This window comes from Bufo gargarizans, chromosome 8 (assembly GCF_014858855.1).
Source record: "Bufo gargarizans isolate SCDJY-AF-19 chromosome 8, ASM1485885v1, whole genome shotgun sequence".
Classification (NCBI taxonomy): Eukaryota; Metazoa; Chordata; class Amphibia; order Anura; family Bufonidae; genus Bufo; species Bufo gargarizans.
This window is the reverse complement of record NC_058087.1, coordinates 82,937,890-82,961,461: the sequence shown is the minus strand read 5'-3', so window position 1 is coordinate 82,961,461 and position 23,572 is coordinate 82,937,890. Positions and strand designations below refer to the sequence as shown.

The window sequence follows — 23,572 nt, the reverse complement described above, 5'->3', positions numbered from 1 at the left end:
GGGGGATGGGAAGGAGGGGGTAGAGAGAGGAAATCACACGCCCGAAGCTTTATTGAGAAGACAGAGACAAACGGGGGAGAGGGGGATGGAGAGGGGTTTAGCCCTCTTTTTCGTCGTCGATGTCCAAGATGTTGTAATCCTGCAGCAGACTATGGATAAGTCTGCGGCAGTCCAGGACGGACATGTTCTCCCTCCTGAGCGTAAGCCGGTTCCTGGCAAGCCATATAGTGTCCTTAAAAGAGTTCATAAAGCTCCAGGCCTCCTGGATGGATTCAACAGTATGAATCCCAGGAAATAGTCAGTGCAGGCTGTTCTGGGGCACAGTGTCCTTGAGTTCATTTTCCAGGGCATCCAACAGGCCCCGAGCAAAGGGGCACTCCCAAAACAGGTGGTACGATATTTCCTCCTTGAAAGGGCACCTAGGGCTGTACCGGGTTTTGCACAGGTTGCGGGAATGCATGAATGCTTGTCAGTTCTCCCTGTATGGCCATCCATGACAACCTTGTGCCCCTTGGTTAACCTGTCTGACAACACATTAGTCCAAACTGTCTCACGGTGTCATCATGGATCCCTGGAATTGACTCCACTGCATCTTTTGCTCTGATGAGCTTGTGGATAGTTTTTGGTTTCCACAAGTTGGCCTTGAGGCCCTCCAGTTGATGTTCCCTCACAAACTTGACAACATCTCCATAGTACCAGCGAGCGTGCCAGTTGTAAGGGATGTAGCTGTCCCACTTGTTCCAGTCTAGACCCCTCCAGAGGGGAAGGAGGAAGAAGCGAGACATAGCCTTGCCTGCAGAGCCATTAGCTGTTCTCATAGTCCGACGATTGTTGTCACAAACAAAGGTAATACACAGTAAAGTGGGCGGGTCTCTAATGCCCTTTCCGCCCTTGCGGGGCTCTTTGTACATAATGGCTCGATTCAGTCTGTATATCTTGGATCACCAAACAAAGCGAAACACTGTCCTGGTGATGGCCTTGGAAACGGTAGCAAGAGGGGGCCATGCCTGTGCAGTGTACTGTAACACAGGCAGAACTTTGTTACGCACGACGAGTGCTTTGCCCTCTATAGTGAGCTGTCTGAGGCTCCACAGACCAATTCTTCATCAGTCCTCCTCGATCAGGCAGTTGAAGTCCCCGGCCATCACCACGGCCCTAGTGGTAGCGAACTGCAGTCAGGCCTGGAAAAGTTCCAGTCGCTCACCCTTGTCAGGGGAAGCATACACATTGATGAGCCTAAACGGCTCTCCCGCCCGGAAACAGTCTACGACAAGTAGCCTGCCGCAGACGAGCTCCTGGACGGAGTCAAGTGTAAAAGCGCTTCCCCTAAGGAGGATGGCAACCCCAGCTGAATTACAGTCGCCACCACTGGACCAGTAGGACAGGCCATGGGACCACTGCCTGGCTGGTGGTTGTGAGACCTAGAGGGGGGCAAAGCACACTCCTGCAACATGTACACATTGGCATCCTGGGAAGCAAGAAAGGTTGGTACCGTCTGACACCTAGACCCATCCCTAATGCTCCTAGCATTAATGGAAAAAAGGTTCAAATTTGCCATCACGTAAGGAAAAGAAATTGGTTAGCGGAAACTATACAACTTAGTTACCAACCCGGTGGTCCGGAGGCCTCTCTTTCTCTTGCCCGCTGTCTGTGAGTGGCCTCTGCAACAGCAGGATCTAGGCTTCGAGTTCGTCTATGGCTGTTTGGAGGGCTTGCGAGTCAGGGGTTTCCCTGCTGGCCACAATTTCCTGCATATCGGTCTTGTCGAGGGTTTCGGTGCTCTGGGGGCCTTGCTGCTTAGAGGACCCATTGGCGGGCACTTGTTTCTCCATCTGCTGCTCCATTTATTCTTCTTTATCGGGCAAGAGAACTTTCACCACCTCAACCATCTTTTTCTTGGAGTGGTCAGCGACGGGGCTATCCCTTTCCTTTCTCTTCCCCTTTCTTTGTTTGACACCAGGGGATGAGAGAGCGGGATATTCCTACTTGTAGGAGGCTGCAGTAGCTGGAGGAGCAGTTAGTGCTACTGTAGCGGTGGCAATGGGGTGGGTTGGGGGTGGTGGAAGGTGCCACTGAGGCAATAGGCAGTTGGATTTGGATATCCTCAGTGGTGGTGATGACTGGGCGGGAAGGGGGAAAGAAAGGGGGTCATGGGAGCGTGGCCAAAGGCAGGTGTCTGCTTACCCTACTTCCTCTTTGGTGGCATCACCTTGGGCTTGGTCACAACCGGAGTCGAGGCTTGGGTGGGGTTCCCGCTTCCCGGAGCTCTGGCTGCGACTGATGCCCAGGTGCGTTCCCTCTTTGGGCAGTCTTTGTAGATATGGGTAAACAGTCCACACAGGTTGCATGTCATCCTCTTGGGACAGTCACTGGTTTTGTGCCCTGCCACACGAAAGATCCAGCAGGTAGACTCCTTGCAGTCCATCATCCCATGACCCTTCTTGCCGCATTTCCTGCAGGTCTGTGGCATATTGGAGTAATAGATGAGAGCCAAGGAGTTGCCCAAAGAAAATGACTGGGGCGGGTGCTGCATGCCATCAGGAGCTGCAGGGTTTTTGCTGAGGCAGACAATGACTTACCACTTGCTGGTCCAGAAGCCGTTTCCGTCCAAGATGTGGGTGGGGTTCCTCACCACGGTACAGAAACACTTCAGGTATGTGATGATATCCTTGCCTGGGATGTGTGGGTTCTGCATTAAGACAGTCACTCCCCTCTCTTCCTTCTGGACTGGGCAGCTGCCCACGAAGTTCTTGAAAGGTAAGTCCGGTCTCGCCGCTTTGACCATCTCCCAGTATCGTTTGCATATTGCCATGGTGGCGAAGGTGATATAGAACATCCCTGTGATGAATGAATGGATGCTCACCACATCTGACTTGGAGTATCCCTGTTCCAAGATCATCTTCTTGTCAAACACGTCTTGACTCATGTCTGGCCCTTTCCCATCCACTTCTTTCAGCTTCAGCATGAAAGTCTGCCTCATCCATGGCTCCAGAGGTGGGGAGGTGGGGCTGTAGTACTTGCTGCGCTGTTGCCTGGGAGTGGTGGTTGCCACCAGGTCAGAGGTCTGTGATGTGGAGGCTGAATTGTCCTGGTGGGCCTCTTCCATGGCCTTTCTTCCGTTTGAAGCATTCTTCTTGGTCTTGGGAGGCTTGGAGGTTGAGGACATGGCTCCTTCCTCCTTTCTGCCTACCACTCCCTGAAGAAGCTTTTCAAAGTGTCTCCTTTTGCCACTGGTCGGCGGGGCTATGCAGATTCCTTCTTGCTGGGCAGAGCTTCTTCCAGGGAAGGTCTTCACCAAGCTTCTTTTCCTCGCTGGGGTTCACTGTATATATTAAACTCAAATTTAACACTTGCAGATCAGGAAAATACAGTTTTTTGGCTGGGGTTCTTCAGTCCTCATTGTCGGGGTTCCTCGTCGAGTCTTCACAAAGATCTTCTCCTTGATCGCAGTCAGAGAATATCTTCCAATAGTCGTCTTCGGCTGTCGAGATCCAAGTAAGCAATGTCTAACGTCGTACACTAATACTATTTAGCCACAGGCCAAGATGAAGTCAGAGGCTAGAACACTCTTGTTCCTAGGGGAATAGCCCTACACCCAATAGCAGCAGTGAGCTAAATCTGAATTTAATCAACGATGCTCAAAGGCAGAGTGCTGGGGGTACCCAAAGGACCTGAGCCAGCAAGTCAAGGCAGACTGATAAGAACAGATACTGCACTTGATCTTAGCCAAAAGGCTGAGAAACGCATCCATAAGAGAGCTGAATGCGACTAAAGATGGCATCAGTCATGTGATCCTCACATCTGGTTTACAATTAACTGCCCAGGTATCTCACAGGTGAATAGTAGTGTACTGAGGAGCAGAACATATGCAGTATATACATTATTGCTGTCTGCAGCAACACCTTATCCTGTCTGTCACAGTCTGAGTAGAGCAGAATTCTCAGTTTTTTTTACACTAAACCTTTTTAACAACATGACAATATAACATAGAGACAGGCAACCAGTTCATAAACTTAACACCTAAAGACAGGCATTTATGTAAATGAACACAATAAATTATTGTAAAAACCACAATAAATATCAATCCACCACTAGTCCTATTTAGTTATCACATGCATGTGTCCTTGTGCTGACCCAGCATACGTATGTAATCTAACACTGAATGTCAGAATGTACATGATGGGAAGAGTATCACAAGACTGATGCCATGTTTCAGTAAGGCTATGAATATATTACATAGAAAGAAATGGCAAAAAAGTTTTATAGGTGCAAAAGTTTTATAGGTACCAAAAAAAAAATCATGAAATTGATAGCATTTTTTTTTTTACAAACCTCAAAAGGCTGCCACAAAGAATATGTGATGGAAGCCTAAAGCTTGCCTTACACATTAATCTTTTGTTGGTGACTAGGGTTGAGCTAACCTGAACTGTAAAGTTTGGGTTCGTACCAAACTTTAGGATTTTTGGACCCAAACATTTTAGTAGCAGTTCGGGTTCGGTGTTCGGCGTTTTCCTTGCGCTTTTTGAAAGGCTTTTGCCTTGTGACCCAGCATGTGACCCAGGCTCTATATAAGCTTGAATCACATAGCGCTGCACGTCACTCTGCTGTTACAAGTGTAGGGAGAGGCTGCTGCTGGACTTGTGATTTCAGGGAGAGAATAGGAGAGAATCTAATTCAGCGATCTACCTAGAAATAGTTGTGTGGGTGCAGGAAACAATCGTTTTACCCTGCCATGAGCCCATTGACCCCCCAAAAATAACTTTTATAATTCTGTTAGTTAGGTGGGCGGTGGCAGCCATTATTTGCAAGCTCAGTGCACCATTTGCAAGCTCAGTGCACCTCTGAGCTTTTGGGACATTGCCAAAAAAATGGTGATTTGCAATCTACAACATCTGGATTAGTCAGTGTGCAATTTAAGCTAGAAATACACCCATCATTTTCTGGGGTTTTAAAAACACACTTTTTTTGCTAAAAAAAATGTATTTTCCTGATCTGCAAGTGTTACCCCTTCCTCAGGTGCGAGTAGGCGACCAAACCTGCAGCGGCATTTGGTTGTGCCTAATGCTGCTCTACGAATGGTGAGGCCTGAACAAGTACAGGCTATAGTAGATTGGGTTGCTGACAGTGGATCCAGTTCCTTCACATTGTCTCCCACCCAGTCTCCTGCTGAAAGACCACAATTGGCACCAGAAGCCGATGTCCATCATTCTTTCACCTCACCTCCCTTGCAAATCAGCCAAGCAGTCTGAGCCCCAAGTCATGCAGCAGTCTCTTCTGCTTTTTGATGACTCTGTTAGCAGGGTTTCCCAGGGCCATCCACCTAGCCCTTCCCCAGAAGTGGAAGAGATTGAGTGTACCGATGCCCAACCACTTATCTTTCAAGATGAGTACATGGGAGGACCTTCGCAGCACGTCTCGGATGATGACGAAACACAGGTGCCAACTGCTGGGGCTTTCGAAAGTGTGCAGACAGACAAGGAAGGCAGGGGTGAAGACGGGGTAGAAGATGATGTGGAGGACGATGAGGTCATCGACCCCACATGGAATCAAGGTCATGCGAGTGACCTATGTAGTTCGGAGGAAGAGACGGTGGTTGCACAGAGCCACCAGTACAGCAGAAGAGGGAGTAGGGTGCAAAAGCGGAGCGGCCGTCCTCTAGACAGTACGCCTGCTACTGCCCACCGCAGCAAGGGACCGAGCACACCAAAGCCAGCTTCAAGGAGTTCCCTGGAGTGGCAGTTCTTCAGACAATGTGCTGACTACAAGACACAAGTGGTTTGCACGCTGTGCAATCAGAGCCTGAAGCGAGGCATAAACGCTCTCAACCTGAGCACAACCTGCATGACCAGGCATTTAAGTGCAAAGCACGAGCTGCAGTGGAGTAGACACCTCAAAAACCAAGAAAGGTCTCTGGCTCCTCCTGCTTCCTCTTCTGCTGCAGTCTCGGCCTCTTCATCCACCTCTGGAGTGACAGTGCCACCTGCCACCCCGCAAACAGAGGATCTGCCAGCAACACCAACACCTGGGTCACCAAGCATCTCCACAATGTCCCAAGGAAGCGTTCAGCTCTCCATCTCCCAAACGCTGGAGAGGAAGTACCCCCCTACCCACCCATGTTCCCTAGCCCTGAATGCAAGCATTTCTAAATTACTTGCCTTTGAAATGCTGTCATTCTGTCTGGTGGAAACGGATAGTTTTAAAGGCCTTATGGAGGTGGCTGTCCCACAGTATGTTGTGCCCAGCCGCCACTACTTTTCGAGGCGAGCCATCCCTTCCCTGCACAACCAAGTAGGGGACAAAATCAGGTGTGCACTGCACAATGCCATCTGTGGCAAGGTCCACCTGACCACGGATACGTGGACCAGTAAGCACGGTCAGGGCCATTATATCTCCATAACAGCACACTGGGTAAATGCAGTGGCGGATGGGCCTGAGGCGGATAGCAGTTTGGCGCATGTCCTTCCACCACCGAGGATTGCAGGGCGCTTACGTTTGCCTCCTTTTGCCTCCTCCTCCTACTCTGCTTCCTCATCCTCTACCAGCTCCTCATCCGGTCAGCGTAACACCTTCACCACCAACTTCAGCACAGCCAGGGGTAAACGACAGCAGGCAGTTTTAAAACTTATCTGTTTGGGGGTCAAACCCCACACCGCGCAGGACCTTGAACAACAGACCGATGAGTGGTTTGTGCCAGTCAGCCTCAAGCCCGGCCTGGTGGTGTGCGATAATGGGCAAAATCTCGTAGCAGCTCTAGGACTAGCCGGTTTGACGCACATCCCTCGCCTGGCATATGTGCTGAATTTGGGGGTGCAGAGATTCCTTAAAAATTACCCCGATATGTCAGAGCTGCTGCATAAAGTGCAGGCCGTCTGTGCGCGCTTTCGGCGTTCTCACCCTGCTTGCCTCTCAGCGCCGCAGCATAACTTCGGCCTTACCACTCACCGCCTCATATGCGACGTGCCCACAAGGTGGAACTTCACCTTGCACATGATGGCCAGACTGTGCGAGCAGCAGCAGGCGATAGTGGAGTTTCAGCTGCAGCACGCACGGGTGAGTCACTCGGCGGAACAGCACCACTTCACCACCAATGACTGGACCTCCATGCGAGAGCTGTGTTCCTTGTTGCGCTGTTTTGAGTACTCCACCAACATGGCAGTGCCGATAATGCCGTTCTCAGCGTTACTATCCCACTTCTATGCCTCCTTTAAAAAACGCTCCTGGCGATGATGGAAGAGGATGTGGCACAGGAGGAGGAGGAAGAGGGATCATTTCGTATGGTTTCCGACAAGTCATTGCCAAGTGGCTCCGAGGGTGGGTTCCTGCACCCACAAACCCAAGGTACAGAATTGCCCAGCCAGGGCACAGTTCTGGAGGATGACGATGTGGAGGATGAGGTGATGGAGGAGGAGGAACCATGTTCACAACAGGGTGGCACCCAGACCAACTCATGGCCATCACTAGTGCTGGATGGGGGGATACAGAGGACACAGACGATACACCTCCCACAGAGGACAGCTTTTCGTTGCCTCTGGGCAGCCTGGCACACATGAGTGATTACATGCTGCAGTGTCTCCGCAACGACCGCCGAGTTGCCCACATTCTAACTTGTGCTGATTACTGGGTGGCCATGCTTCTGGATCCCTGTTACAAGGACAACGTACCGTCCTTAATTACCTCACTGGAGCGTGATCGTGAGATGCGCGAGTACAAGCACACGTTGGTAGATGCGCTGCTGGTGGCATTCCCACCTGACAGCAGGAGCACAGTGGAAACACAAGGCGAAGGCAGAGGAAGAGTTCGCCAATGCAGCTGGGGCACCGCCAGCACCTCAGAAGGCAGGGTTAGCATGGCCAAAATGTGGAAAAGCTTTGTCAGCACGCCACAACAACCAGCTATGATATGAAATGTCATAGCAGGAGGCAGCATTTCACCAACATGGTGGAGCAGGATGTGTGCACACGGCTACACGTACTGAATGACGGGTCTGCCCTCTTCAACTTCTGGGTCTCCAAATTGTACACATGGCCTGAGCTTGGCCTTTACGCCTTGGAGGTGCTGGCCTGCCCTGCAGCCAGTGTATTATCTGAACGTGTGTTTAGCACGGCAGGGGGCGTCATCAGAGACAAGCGCAGCCGCCTGTCCACAGCCAATGTGGACAAGCTCACATTCATTAAAATGAACCAGGCATGGATCCCTCAGGACTTGTCCGTACCTTGTGCCAAATAGACATGTATACCGGCACTAAGCAGCTATACTGAAGCGCAATTGCTCATTCTTGTATTGTGTATATTTCACACTCTTTTAGAATGTACCCTAATTTAAAAAAATTAAATTAAAACCAAAAACCTGTGTTGGTTACCTCGTCCTCCTCCACCGCCGCTTCCACCTACATCGCTACGTCCACCGCCTCCTCAAACTCCTACTCCATATGGAACTCCACCTCATAAATAAAATAAAAAATTTATTTGTACATATTTTATTTTATATCATTTCACTACTTTGTCATTAACATTTTCAGGTGAAATTCACCAATTTTTGGGTGTATAGTACCACTGCTATACTTAGTAGGCCGGTAAAAAATAAAAATAAAAATGTCATTTACATTTTCGGGGTGAAATTCACCAATTTTTGGGTGTCTAGTACCACTGCTATACCTAGTAGGCCGGTAAAAAATTAAAATAAAAAATAGTCACATTTTCGGGTGAAATAAAAAAAATTTGGGGTGTATAGTACCACTGCTATACCTAGTAGACAGGTTAAACAAAGACAAAAAATTGTCATTTACATTTCCAGGTGAAATTCACAAATTTCTGGGTGTATAGTACCACTGCTATACCTAGTAGACCGGCGGAAAAATAAAATAAAATTGTCAGTTACATTTTCTGGTGAAATTAACAAATTTTTGGGTGTATAGTACCACTGCTATACCTAGTAGACAGCTTAAACAAAAAAAAATTGTCTTTTACATTTTTGGGTGAAATTATCCAATTTTTGGGTGTATAGGACGGTTAAAATAAATAATTGTCATTTACATTTTAGGGTGAAATTCACCAATTTTGGTGTGTATAGTACCACTGCTATACCTAGTAGACTGGTAAAAAAAAATAAAAAACAATTGTCAGTTACATTTTCTGGCGAAATTAACAAATTTTTGGGTGTATAGTACCACTGCTATACCTAGTAGACCGGCGGAAAAATAAAATAAAATAAAATTGTCAGTTACATTTTCTGGTGAAATTAACAAGTTTTTGGGTGTATAGTGCCACTGCTATACCTAGTAGACAGGTTAAACAAAACTAAAAATTGTCAGTTATATATTCTGGTAAAATTAATGCATGCCACATCCTTTCATTCAATGCTTAAACTTTGAAAAGTTGTCACACTTTTACGCTTTGATAATTTCTCCCATATTTCAACTCTATAATTTTAAATTTGGAAAAAATGAATCAGACCTTAGATGTGGTCTCTCTTTCTCACGCTCCCTCTCTGGCCTGGAACCCTGATTCCCCGCCACCCGTGATCACGATGGTAGGCGCATAAGGCTACTTTCACACTAGCGTTCGTCGGTCCGCTCGTGAGCTCCGTTTGAAGGGGCTCACGAGCGGACCCGAACGCAGCCGTCCAGCCCTGATGCAGTCTGAATGGAGCGGATCCGCTCAGACTGCATCAGTCTGGCGGCGTTCAGCCTCCGCTCCGCTCGCCTCCGCACGGACAGGCGGACAGCTGAACGCTGCTTGCAGCGTTCGGGTGTCCGCCTGGCCGTGCGGAGGCGTGCGGATCCGTCCAGACTTACAATGTAAGTCAATGGGGACGGATCCGTTTGAAGATGCCACAATATGGCTCAATCTTCAGGCGGATCCGTCCCCCATTGACTTTACATTGAAAGTCTGGACGGATCCGTACGAGGCTATTTTCACACTTAGCTGTTATATGCTAAAATAATGCAGACGGATCCGTTCTGAACGGAGCCTCCGTCTGCATTATTATGATCGGATCCGTTCAGAACGGATCCGATCGAACGCTAGTGTGAAAGTAGCCTAAAAGAACATCGAAAGTTGATAGAGCAGATATCAAATTGGAGGGACGTGCAACATGGTGGTAGTATACCAAAAAAAATATAAAAAAAATTGTCAGTTACATTTTTGGGTGAAATTCACCAATTTTTGGGTGTAATATACCCTCCTCTACCTAGTTGACAGCTTAATAAATTTCAATAATTTTTCTGTTACATTCTTGGGTTGACATTATACAATTTTAGACGTGAATAAACACCTGCTATGCATAGGTGACGGGGAATAAAATTTAATATATTATTCAGTAATTAATGCATGCCACATCCTTTCATTCAATGCTTAAACTTTGAAAAGTTGTCACACTTTTACGCTTTGATAATTTCTCCCAAATTTCAACTCTATAATTTTAAATTTGGAAAAAATGAATCAGACCTTAGATGTGGTCTCTCTTTCTCACGCTCCCTCTCTGGCCTGGAACCCTGATTCCCCGCCACCCGTGATCACCATGGTAGGCGCATAAAAGAACATCGAAAGTTGATAGAGCAGATATCAAATTGGAGGGACGTGCAACATGGTGGGGCAGTATGTGTGCACACGCCTACAAGAACTGACTGACAGGGGTCAGCCCCTGCAACTTCTGGGTTTCCAAATTGGGCACATGGCCTGAGCTTTGCCCTTTACCCCTTGGAGGTGCTGGCCTGCCCTGCAGCCAGTGTATTGTCTGAACGTGTGTTTAGCATGACTGGAGGGGGTTATCACAGGTTATATTTCCCAATGTTTTGGGGTGTGCCCTAATTTTAAAAATAAAAATTAAAACCAAAAAGCAGTGTAGGCTACCTCCTCCTCCTCCACTGCCGCTTCCACCTACACCACCACATCCACCGCCTCCTCAAACTCCTACTCCATATGGACCTCGTCCTCCTAGATCAAGATTATTATTTTTTATTTTTACCTATTTTATGTTATTTAAAGTAATTTCCCTATCCACATTTGTTTGTAGAGCACTTGCCATGCTCTTAGCCACATTTTGATGCCATTTGCAGCCCTCTACATGACATTTTTACAGCCATTTTAGTGCTCAAAAGTTCGGGTCCCCATTGACTTCAATGGGGTTCAGGTTCGGGGTCAAGTTCGGTTCCCGAACCCGAACATCCAGGTGTCCGCGCAACTCTATTGGTGACACATAATGTATGTGGGGAGCTCCCGATTCTTCTCCGACATCAATGAATATTTTCGTCCAATCCTTTTGTTCTCCCAGGAAATAAGCCAACACCAGAATTGTCTGGCAGAGGCTTTCTCCACTCACATATAATACACATACAGTACATGTTTGGCTGAGCTGAACATATATATGTATGATGAAGCTGAAAGGGAGTCGGGAGAGACAGCTGTTGGCCGAACGACCGTTCAGCCGACAACTTTTAAATGTGTATTGGCAGCTTTAATTAGTGATTTGTTCTAGATCTGTTACTGAAGATGTGATTAGCCACGGCTGATTGTCAGCTGCATTCCATTGGTTCTAAGTGAGGCAAATTGGGCAATGGAATCTGGTATTGGGTTGGTGACCAAAGCCATCCTTGCATCCCTCACAGAGTACACTGTCTAACAATGGGACTCGGATTGAAGCAGTCACCAGAGATTACTTTCCTCTCTAATGATCACGGCCTTCTCCTGTTCACAGTTCTGCTTTTTAAGATCCTGTCCTGTAAATAGCAGTGGGTGTGTCAATAACAAAGGCCCCTTGGCTACATCTGAATGACCAAATTGAACATAAGAAGCAAGAAAAAAAACTAATCCAAAACAGACAGCAAAACAGAAAGATACATGTTGACTGAAAATTAAGATTACCTTCACTGCAAGGGAAAAAACAATGTGTCCTTAGAGCATATGAGCTGGAGATTCATATCAGCCACTGCTCTGTGCTGGGTTGTTCCTCATGATGGCAAGTGTCCAAACACAAGTGACTCACACCAGAACAATAGTCTTGAAGGATAAATCAAACCACTAAAGTTGTTCTTGGAAATAAAGTGGAATGCACAAGCTGAATATTTATTTCTGTTGAAAAGTTCAATGAAATCTGTAAAGTATCTGCTCATTCTAGTCACAAGGCTCACTGTTGTCTCGGTGATGTACAATTTATCGCAATGTCACTTTCTGTTGACGATTGTGCACTAGTTTGGAGCAGAGATCAGCAACCTTCGGCATTCCAGCTGTTCTGAAACTACAACCCTCAGAATCCTTCCTTCAATTCTGAGGGGGTTAGAACAGGAAAGCAATTGTGCATTCTGGCCATGAGGCCACACCCAGAACACACCTAGCCAGAAAGTTAACCCCTCCAGCACCAGACAGAGAAAGAACCAGAAGAAGGAGGAAAGCACAAATATGCTGCATCACAACGCATTGCCACTGGCAACCAGCATGCACGGCTAACATGTCATGGTGCACAACACAACAAGGCCATGGCACAGCCTTGACATGCCTCCCCCTCAAAGCCCTCCCAAATTGAAATTGGGAAGCTACATGGAACATTCCAAAACAACAAGGGGGGGGGGGGGGACAATAGCAAATCAGCGTCAGTGCAAGCAAGTCTCCCCAAGACTGCGAACAGCACACCCGAACCACCAACTAGGAACAAGGCAGCCAGCCAACAAACAGCTCGGAAAAACCGCACTGAACACTGCGTCCACCTCAGACACAGTTCACACAGGAACCACCGAGAATTGACGAGGAGAGATTCAAACACAAGTAACAGTTTACACAACAACGGCAACACCAGTCAGCGCAAACCGCACCATTAACAGAATCCCTCCTTTCACCCTCCCTCCGGAGGACAAGCATGCACGCCAGAAAATGGCAGGCGACTCATGCTGAGCACTCTTCCGAAGGGCAGTACTGAGATGCCTTAGTTAGACATACTGCCACGATGGCGAGTGGGGAAAAACTCCCCACTGTATACCATGGGAAAACGGGAAAGCAGCTAGGCGTGGAAACCAGGAAAAGGGAGCACCTCCTAAGCCACCCTAATCCTGGCCCTGACTCCTAACCGTATGAGCAGACCCAGATGGTAGGTGGACACTGAGTTGCCATGATTATCCCTGAATAAAGGTTAGGAGCTAAAGACGACCTGTTTCTCCAAAACGCAGACAAACAGGAGTCTCATAGGCCAAGCAGCAAGGAAGGGAAGATAGTGAGCAGCAACTGGGTCGGCAGGTAAGAACCCAGTGATATGACAACACACCGGAACAACAAGCACTTACCTGCCACAGCAGCAGGGTGGAACACCAGCACCAAGACTACCTGGACCCCATGCGGACCAAATGCATGGCGGCCCCAGGCAGAGCTGCTCACTGACTTGTGGTTCCCCCTGCGGAGAACCCAGGGGCCCTCTCACTGAAGGCACATACAGACAGGGGAATGTTTAGCAACCATGCTGGAAAACACACCAAACAGACCAGACATGTAACCCAACACTAGACATAACAACACACCTTGTACATAAACCCTCGCCAAACATATACAAGGGAAGAAAGGAGAAAATACAAAAGGATGACATCGGATGTCCTCGATGTCTAACAAGGTGGCCCTCACACTGGAAGGATGGAATATCCAGGGCAGGAGCATAGCTCCAGCGCACACCAAGGCTGGATAACTGCAGACCTTGTGCTCACAGCACCAGATTAAGAAGAGCCTAAGGTCTGTAGTTATCCAGCCTTGGTGTGGGCTGGAGCTATGCTCCTGCCCTGGATATTCCATCCTTCCAGAGGCCACACCCAGAACACACTTAGCCAGGAAGTTAACCTCTCTAGTGCCAGACAGGGAAAGAACCAGAAGGAGGAAAGCACAAACATGCTGCACCACAACGCGTTGCCACTGGCAACCAGCATGCACGGCTAATGTGTCACGGCGCAAAACAACAAGGCTGTGACACAGCCATGACACTAGGTTTAGACACTAAAAGAAGATAAGATAGTTACCATAGCTGGTCTAGAGAGGTAGTCAGGGCATTTAATTGTGTTGCTTTGGAAAGGCCTACTTCTGAAAAATGTCTCTCTAGCTAACTTTATTATGGATGGAGGGAGAGCATTTCTAGTCCATGTAGACAGACTTCTTAACATGGTTGTCTGTTCGAAATGACCAATTAAAGCATGTATACATTTAAGAAAGGAAACCCTTATATGTTGAAACTCATGCCTGTATAAAAAGGAGTTCATGTATAATCCATCCACAATAAACAATATTGCTTCATGGATTGAATAAGAATGGTCTGTTATGTTCTGTTTTCCCTATGGGCATCAACATTGGCGCTTAGTAATGTAGATCAACTGATTGGGATGAAGGTTGTCTCATGAGAGGAAGCGGTCCAAACAACAAAGGCAAGGGGGAACAGAAATGTGAAGAACTGGGCGACCTCTGCATATTTGCCCATCAAGGTATCAAAAGATAATAATGAGTGAAAGTCTGTAATTATTCATCCTGGCAACAACAGAGGCTTTCTTTAATAGATTGTAGATATGGACGCATCAGTTTTCACTTGAGAAGAGGCTGCAGTCACAACCAGGCCCTGCTCCAGGATTGAAGTGAAGTGCCTCACAATAACGATGATATTTCATTATATGGAGCTATCTTATTATACAAATGCATACTTGATTTTTATAATGTTTAGATTCCAAAAAGTTAAACTTTAACTGCTGGCTAGGTGCTGACAATTTTATAAATTTACTGCATTCTATATAAAGTGTCATTTTTAAATTTGTGCAGAAGTTCACTCTAATATGAAAGGCGGGAGGGAGTTGTAAAAACATCACTAGTTCTCTCCTAGTGACAGGTTGTATACATACTGTAGATGTACTTCATGTCTAGTTAAAGCCTAAACCAGAGGAAAGCTGGACATACACATTCAATAGCTGTTGGCTTAATGACTGGTCAGCCAACAGATACCTCTCTTGATTCCCTCCCAACTCCTTCATACAAATTCAGTTTGGCCAACCATGTATGCGTTATCAATGGGGAAAGAAGAGAAAGCCACCAATAGACACGTGTAGCTGTGGCTTATCTCCTAGGAGAACAAAATAATTGAGGAAAATCCTTCTCTCCCCTGACAGCATGTTTTAAGGGGGAGTAAAGGTCGGCTGTAGCTCTACACTGCCAGATAATCACTAACGGGTGTTCCCATGACCGTTTATTAGCGATTATCTGGTGAACTCTCAGCCAGTGTAAAGGGCTCTTTAGGAGTTCCCCACACAAATCTGGGTTGTTAGCTGAACCCGCCGTTCTCAATACACTAATTTGTATTGTTTAAGGCTTGTATTTTGCTTCTGTTCACAGCAGAAATATTTTCTAAATGCATGAAGTCTCAAAAAAGAAAAAAATCTCCAACACAATTAATTTACTTAAATTTACTTTACTTTACAAAAACTATTAATATATACACCAAAGCTTTAACATGGAGAATGGCGATGTGTGTCTGAAGGTGTGGAGTGATATAGTTAATTGCTGTTAAGGGTTCCGAGGTATAGTCCCCTGATGAGTAATCCACATTAATACTGAGTTTTATGTAGCTAAATAAACCTGGTGTATAGAGCAGCAGAGAAAAAGTTGGTATTATTGTAATAAAAATTGACATGGCTCATGCTGTTTTTCTTGGCTGCCCTGCCTTATGTCTGACTCACAGTCAAATACTTCTAGTTTCAAGATTCCTTGTTTTTTTGGCTGGCCCTTCACCAGACCATAAAGCCTGACCATCCACAGTGAGAAGAAAAACCCACCCTGGGGCATCTCTTTTTCTCTCCCTCTTATTAATGGACATACTGTTTAACATCCCTTGTGTGCTACTAAAAGAACAGCAGGGGAAGTTTCAGCTGAAAAATGAAAAAAATAAACCGCATAGCCAGGGGTTTGCAATGTTCTATTACTGTGATACATTTTTCACAGTAAAAAGCATGCAGTGACAGAAAGTATTGATTGCACACTTAGTATGGGATCAATACATTCTGCAGGGTGAATTCGCTTTGAACATGAACTATACTTGTACCTTTCAGCTCGTTCCATTTAGTTTTCGGAGTTATTTGTTTCCTTATTTAAATTTTTTTCTGACATTAACTAGTCAGGCATTTATTAATCTGACTAACAGAATGGGTAGATTGATAACTTTATTAACCCTTCTGCAACACGAATTTGACCAGGTCAGTTAAGCTACCAGCTGTGTTTTTGCACAGTACATAATGGTGGACTGTTTATGGCAGCCTGTATTCTGATACAGCTGTATACCTTACAGCCTATTAGTAGAATTGCACTATATGTAATGAGCGTTTCTGATAATGTTGTATTATGATAGTGTTTCTAAGCCAGCGTGCTTTGGAACTCTTTGTAGTGTCAAGGGGGAGATTTATCAAGACTGGCATTTCTTATACCAGTCTTGATTCCGTGTTCGCTGGAATAAGATGCACCTAGGCCTCTTAACTCCTTAATGACGGGGCGATTTTCAATATTTTCAATTTCATTTTTTACTCCCAGTCTTCCCAAGGCCATAACTTTTTTTATTTTTCCATTCACATAGCCATATGAAGGCTTGTTTTTTGTGGGACAAGTTGTATTTTCTAATACATTTTACAGTGTACATGAGTGTACATTAAAACACAATGTGGGCACATATGAACATAGGACCAACCCAGATTCCCTCAGCTGCCAAGCACACATGCAAGAGATGAGCCAGCTGAATAGGTACAAATCTGCTGAAAGATGAATTTTAAACAAAAGTGTCTCTATCCCTGGTCCACACTTCTGATCAAGCATGAGCTACTGTGATAAATCTTGTGCAGGTCTAGACAGTCTGTTTAAGCTTACGCCATCTACAGGATTCATAAATGTGCCCCATTGTCTTCAGAGGTTGCCATATTTTAAAAAGGTTGGGAATCACTGCGTCAGAGGATTAAAGAGGTTGTCCAGGCTTCTTCTATTGATGACCTATGCTCAGGATAGGTCATCAATATGAGATTGGCGGGGGTCCGACACCCGGTACCCCTACCGATCAGCTGTTTGAGGAGACAGTGCATGCAGTATGCACATGCCGTCTCCCTTCTCTCTTCCTGTTCGCTGCAGCAGTGCTCAGGAAGAGAAAAGGCATATGGCACATGAAAACTTCGAGCGCAATCTCCTCAAACAACTGAAAGGAGAGGGTGCCTGATATTGGACCCCTGCCAAAGCCCATACAACACCTTTAATATTAAAGGGTTTATGCCATAATTGATGTAAACCATAAAAATCAGACATCATATAGTACATGGCAAACAAAGACAGAACCAGCCCTGCACCACACATGGATCCAGAGATGACTGTATTCAATGCTTCATTTGTTCTTCTAGATTCTCTTTGGGCTTGCAGCTCTGGGGTGTGTCCTTTGTAAGAGGGTGTGTTCTTTCTGCTGTAGCTCTTTCCTTGTAACTGCCACAGATTCTAACAGTAGATACAGCTGGTGACAGTTGAAAATTTAAACTGAGCATGTGCAACCACCTCAGTGCGGTGGACAAGGAATAAGGAAAAGAACAAACAGCATGTGACGCTATACAGATACATTTTTATTGAACAGCTCACTGGCTATACTAAGGTTTTAATTACATGCAATTACAAAAATATTCAGATCTAGGTGCTGGTTTGAAAAATGTAGAATGTGTTTTGTGGCACAACTCCATTTAATGAAACTACTATTATTATACAAAAGTTAAAGAAGGACTAAACTGGAGCTTCTCTTCAAAGATAGCAGTTTATTGTTAATAAAATCTCCCTTCATATAAGTAATAAACTGTTCCAAATAGTATGTTCTCATAAATTCAGACAGCCAAGTTATTAATATTCTATTTTGTTTGTGCTTAAATGATTTACATGCAATATGTATGCACTGGGGAGGGCCATACACAAATAATCCAACATAAAGTATAGTATTTAATCAAACATCAGCTAGTTAAAAATCATTTATTCATCTATATAAAGTGGTCATCATAAAATCCAGTTGGGTCAGGATTGTGCAACCCTAATCATGATCCAGTGAATCTTGTCCTACATCTCAGAGGTAGCCTACAATTGGCTTACTGGAAAACATAGGAAGATACTAGTGGTCTATTGAGTTCCATTGTAAAATCAGAGAAGTATACAAACAGAAATATGCTACAATAAGAATGACTGATGGACACTTCAAATGACAAACTAACGTGTCGATGCAGATCTCTTTCTTCGGGAGAAGACATTTGAAGCACAGAATCAAGTACAGTATAAAAAACAGGAAAATGTAAAATATAAATGTAAAAAATAGAACTATTTCTTCTAGGAGTATTGCTGTCGATAGGGCATCAGGCAGGAATGTAGAATATATAATACATGATGCTTTTTCCTGTATCACCAGACAGTACTGGTAGTCATTATAGAAGTTACTGATACTTTAACGTAGATGTTATGGCCACCTGTGAATGCCACACAACCAAATGTAAAAGACCTATCCAAAATTCCTTTATATCCAGGAAATTGAAATACTGAGAACGATACATGTGGTTATGATCTATATTTATAAAAACATATAAACTTAATGCACTTCTGGAATGGTTATTGCTGTACAGAAGGCTGCAGCGACACTTCACCTATCCGTAGGGTACCATTAAAGTATTTTGGAATTTGTATATTCAGCAGCATAACATGGGTTATGACAGTCAAGTCTTGGTATTCTCTTTAAATGTATTGATTTCTGTTCAGTCTATACAGCTGCAGTCATGGCGTTTTTCTGTCTTGGATCTTGGGTTCTGTATTGGTACCGGTCTTGACCTAACCTCTCTCCAGTACCATAGCCCGGTAATCTGTTTGCTTGAGGTGGAGAAGGTGGCACATCTTGTCGTAGAGGACCCTTGGCTGACGGTGGATGATATGGAGGGAATCTGTAGTTCTCTTCTTCATGGGACTGGGACCTGGGATAGGTACCTTTGGCGCTTGGAGATGCCACATCATAGTAGTAAGGTGGTTCCCTCGCTTTGTACATTGCACGTGGACTATTCGTGTACTCAATAGGCTCCACAGGTCCAGGTCTGAAAAATAAAAACAATACATTACCCATAAGGTATCTAATGTGTGGGTTCAACATTGTGGCTATTGCTATTTTTCAGATTTGAATGCCCTGTAATGGGCAGGTATATTTTTTTAGAGATTATACAGACCATGCAAAAGACAATACATTAGTAAGTGCCTTGCATTAACTTTGTATACATGATAAATGCCATTTGCTGAAGTGAGACAACCTTTTAATGTAGGGAATTTATTAACACTAGTGTTCTTTACCGCAGTATTAAAGCAACCCACTGGTTCAAGAAAAAAAATCTCATTGCCTGGAGAACGAACAGAACACTTACCTGGTGCCGTTCTTTTCATCATTTCAGCTGCAGATGTACCGATTCCCAGGCTCCTGATCATTACTCTGCATTACCTATTGCATGTGCGGTTGGCAGCTGAAGGCCTCTGTGTTGGCCCATGTTCATTTGTGCCTGCATTGCTGAGAAAAAATGTTTTATTATATGCAAATGAGCCTCAAGGAGCAATGGGGGTGTTACTTTTTCGCCTAGAAGCTCTGTTCTCTCTGTAACTGTCGCACCCTCTCTACTTTGATTGACAGGGCCAGGCATTATGATGTTTTCACTGCCTGACCCTGTCAATTAAAGTGCAGAGTTGCAGCAGTTGCAGAGAGAACAGAGCCTCTAGGTGTAACGGCAACGCCCCTATTGCTCTTAGAGGCTCATTTGCATATATTAAAACATCTTTTTCCTCAGCAATGTGGAACAAAAACAAGTGCCTTCAGCTGCCGAATCTGCTGACGGATGCCCTTTAATAAAAATAAACTGGCATAAGATGCACCAATGTTTTTATAATTTACTAAAAGAAAACCATTGCCATTGTTTCACTCTATTAATATAACTTTTAATGAAGTTCCTCAAAAGCATCCAAGGTTTGCTAGATCAAGTAGAGATCAAGTCCCCCGCGATTATTTATTTTAATTTATTTCACAAAATTTCTTAACACCTGCCAATATTTCTAGTGGTAACAATTAATGATGGATCTATATATTTTATATCTCATCTAAAAATGTACAGCAATAAATTAAAATAAATAATCAAGGAGGATGGAATCTTCACTTGATCCAGTAAATTATATTGTTACCATAGTTGTTATGCCTTCACTTATCTTGGTCATTTCTTAAAAATGTATTTATAGGTGCACGCCTCTTGATCATTTTGGCATAGCTCGGGAACTCAGGCATAGAGTTCTGGTGTAATTTACACTGGTTTTCTGGCGTAAGTATCAGTAATATTAAATTTGCTGGACTGCAGAGGATCTGTCCAACTTTTTAGAAAGGTGGAGACTGCTGCTAATAGATGTCACAAGGGGGCCACTTTCTAGAGCTGCTTTTTTTCTTGGCGCTGTTTCCCCCCCTCCTTCATTATCTTCCATTTCTCAAAGCTAAGTAAATTTGTATTTCTAGATCCAGCTTAAAGAGGACCTTTCATGGCTCCCCCTGGCTGTGCCGTGGTCCAATCACAGCGGAGAGCGTCACAGCCAGGGAGAAAAAACAGCTCACCTTCTCCCTGGCTGTGATTGGACCGCGGCACAGCCAGGGAGAAGGAGACACCCATTGAGAAACAGGGCAGCCTCCTCCTCCCTGTACCAATGCTCATCATTAGCATAACAACCGGGAAAACTGCAGGGGGCACAGCAGGGGAACGGAGCAGCGCCCAGACAAACTAGTAAGCAATATTACATACCTGCACTATGTCTTACATAACCTGCTACTTATTTCATAATGTCTGGACCCATGAAAGGTCCTCTTTAATGGAAATGCGTCACCAAAAGTTTAAACCAGATAGTGACACATCTCCTATTTTCTAATCTGGTTTTATTTTCTGATTGTAGATTTTTTATTCTATTACCTGAACATGATTATGGGTAGCCATCTTGCCTGAGTTCTTCTAATAGGGCATTTACACAGCAAAATAAATTGCTTTACGGCAGCCCGATGGGCCATAGACACAATGGTCAGGAGGGGACCTTACTGACTTCTATGGGAGAGTTTTCTAGGCATGTTGTGTGCCCTGTGCAGAGGTCATTGTACAAGGAAAGAATAGATAAGCTTTGACAATCACCTATTGTAAATGGTGGATCCTGTCTTATCTATATAGATAATTAAATGGAAAATTAAAAATAACATCATAAAAATTATTTACAAATATGTTAAACATGAAAATGTGATTTAAACAACAGGTCATTTTCTGACACATTTCCTTTAATTGGCCATTACAGAGAATATTCGGCATGTATGATTTCTTGTGCTGAACAGCTTTCTATTATCAAGTGAATGTTTTATATAGCGATTAAAGAAATATTTATTAGAATAAAACATCTCAATGTGATGAACAGTTCTCATTTTACCAATTTACAGTGACACAAAACATGCCAACTGGATCCTGCCAATGTGACAGGTGTTCCAAAATATGGCAGTACTGAGAAGAGAACTAATACATGATTACACGGCTATAAATGTCCTCACAATCACAGAGCAGGAAGTAAATGGATTTCTTCTTGAAAATAATATAACACCGAAACCATTCTGTGTATCATCAATTGGGAATGTTTACTAGGAGAAATTTAAATCAGTGGCAGATTGACTTCTCCACCATGGGTAGCTGGGTATGCAAGCATAATAAGCTACAGGATACCAACATGTTTGTAGAGTTTAAATAGACCTTCCTTTCCGTTTACTTTGTGTAAGAGAAGCCCAGAAACTACAGGACTGTCTCAAAAGACTTGACATGTAATACGCATAAAACTAAACTGTTGGAACAATCGTTGGAGGTCACTTTGTTCAGAGCCATTCACTGTATTATGTCACTACCAGGTGTTAAATAGTCTGTAACATGTACACAATTAAAGCTACACTTTATAAATTGGAAGGAGATATGTAAAATGTTGCAAGCTTACTGGAAAACAACTGGACCAAACATTCAATTAATACATTAGTTTATACTCTTCCCGTCCAGATGTCTCTCATTTAGCACACAGTAATAGAATACATTTTAGTTTACAGGCTATGAGATCTTGGCAAGAAGTCGACGTTCTGGTTGTAAAATGAACATTAAGAACGCTCAGCATTTCCTCTGTCTGGACATTGCCTGCAATGATGCCGAGACTTTTACTTCAAGATATTAAAGAAAGCTTCTCGCAAATCATCTGATATAGGTTTTCAATCACCTGACACAAATGTCTTGATAACTCCTAGCTACTTCATTAAAAAAGAGGACAGACGTAAGGATATTATTGACAGCTGGTATTTGGCAAATGCACAGGCTTGAAAATGGCAATAAATATACATATGAGCATGTGACGTAGTAGTTAATAGTTGTTCAGGAACTATGCCGGCTCATAAGCAGGAGTAGAGGATGCCTACTGTTCGAACCCTCTAAGCAGAGTTCAATAATGTGGACACACTCAGAAGATAAGCAGTTTGTGATGGTGGCCCAATTGGCAAGATACTATCTTTAAACACTGATTTTCTTCATTTACACAAGTCCAAATTTTTGAAAAAAGACGAATCAGGTCTGAACAGTTACTACCTAAATCAAATATGTCAATTGTCCTGAACGTTGGTATATAACACCCTCTGTTTTCCTAGGACTTTTCAGTGTTTTTTCATAAAAGATTTTTTATCTATTGCTGTGCTTGTGTCCCCACATACTTCTCCTTTGGAAAAGAGACACACAAGCCAGTCTTCTTTCCAAAAGGAAAACTGAGTGGCTCATACCAGGAGCCCAGCACTTTATGGGTAACTACCCTTTAGCAGAGCCGAGCAAAGAAACTTTGCATGGCTGTGTGAGAGACCTTGGTTAGGGTACTATTTCTCATTATGGAGAGCGCTCAGTATGCATGAGGAGTATAACTATAAGCAAGTCAGGCCAACGTCCTCTGAGTTTCTGGAAAAATAGATGAAAATTAGTGTATCTTACATATGCTGGTATCAGACAGGCTTAGGTAATATATTTTCCAGAAATCCAGAGGAAAATTGCCTTGCCTACAATACTTTGCACATGTACTTTGCATACTAGGAGTTCTCTCTCGTTGCCTGAAACGAATCACAAAAAAATCAGAATCTGTAGAATCGATTCACTCATCTCTAATGTATTGTACTTTTCTGCGAGCAAGTACAACAAATAAAAGGGAGCAGGGAGTTGTGGCTGCAAGTTTTTCCAAGTTAGCGGTCTTATGGTTAAGCCTAGTTGTATTGAATCCATCTTGTCGGAGAGGCAGCTAACAAGAGAAAAACCTGCAGCCGCTCTGACAGCTCCTTGCATCAAACTTTTAATGCAGTTTATATTACAAAATGTACTTCTTTAGTACAGAACACCTTTAAGGCTAATTTCTGAGCAAATTTAACAATAACTGACCAGTGTTAATGCAGATGAACAATGAAAATCATGGTGTGTAAATGGGCCTATTGATCACATGATACAAATCTGAATAACAAATTTTTGTAATAATTA

The 23,572-nt window shown here is 44.2% G+C and overlaps 1 protein-coding gene and 1 non-coding gene across 3 annotated transcripts in view; both read right to left on the bottom strand.

The window, feature by feature from the left end:
* Positions 1 to 3,553: 3,553 nt before the first annotated feature.
* On the bottom strand, positions 3,554 to 3,746 carry LOC122945888. The gene has a single exon (XR_006391164.1). It is a non-coding gene; the product is annotated as a U2 spliceosomal RNA (small nuclear RNA).
* A 13,852-nt stretch (positions 3,747 to 17,598) lies between these two features.
* Positions 17,599 to 23,572, bottom strand: part of PARD3B (par-3 family cell polarity regulator beta) — a 1,547,452-nt gene continuing 1,541,478 nt past the window's right edge. For both annotated transcript variants that reach the window (XM_044302617.1, XM_044302618.1), the window contains exon 23: positions 17,599 to 19,078. In XM_044302617.1, coding sequence (XP_044158552.1) covers positions 18,754 to 19,078 — 325 coding nt within the window. In that variant the 3' untranslated portion in view covers positions 17,599 to 18,753. The remainder of the gene's footprint in view (positions 19,079 to 23,572) is intronic.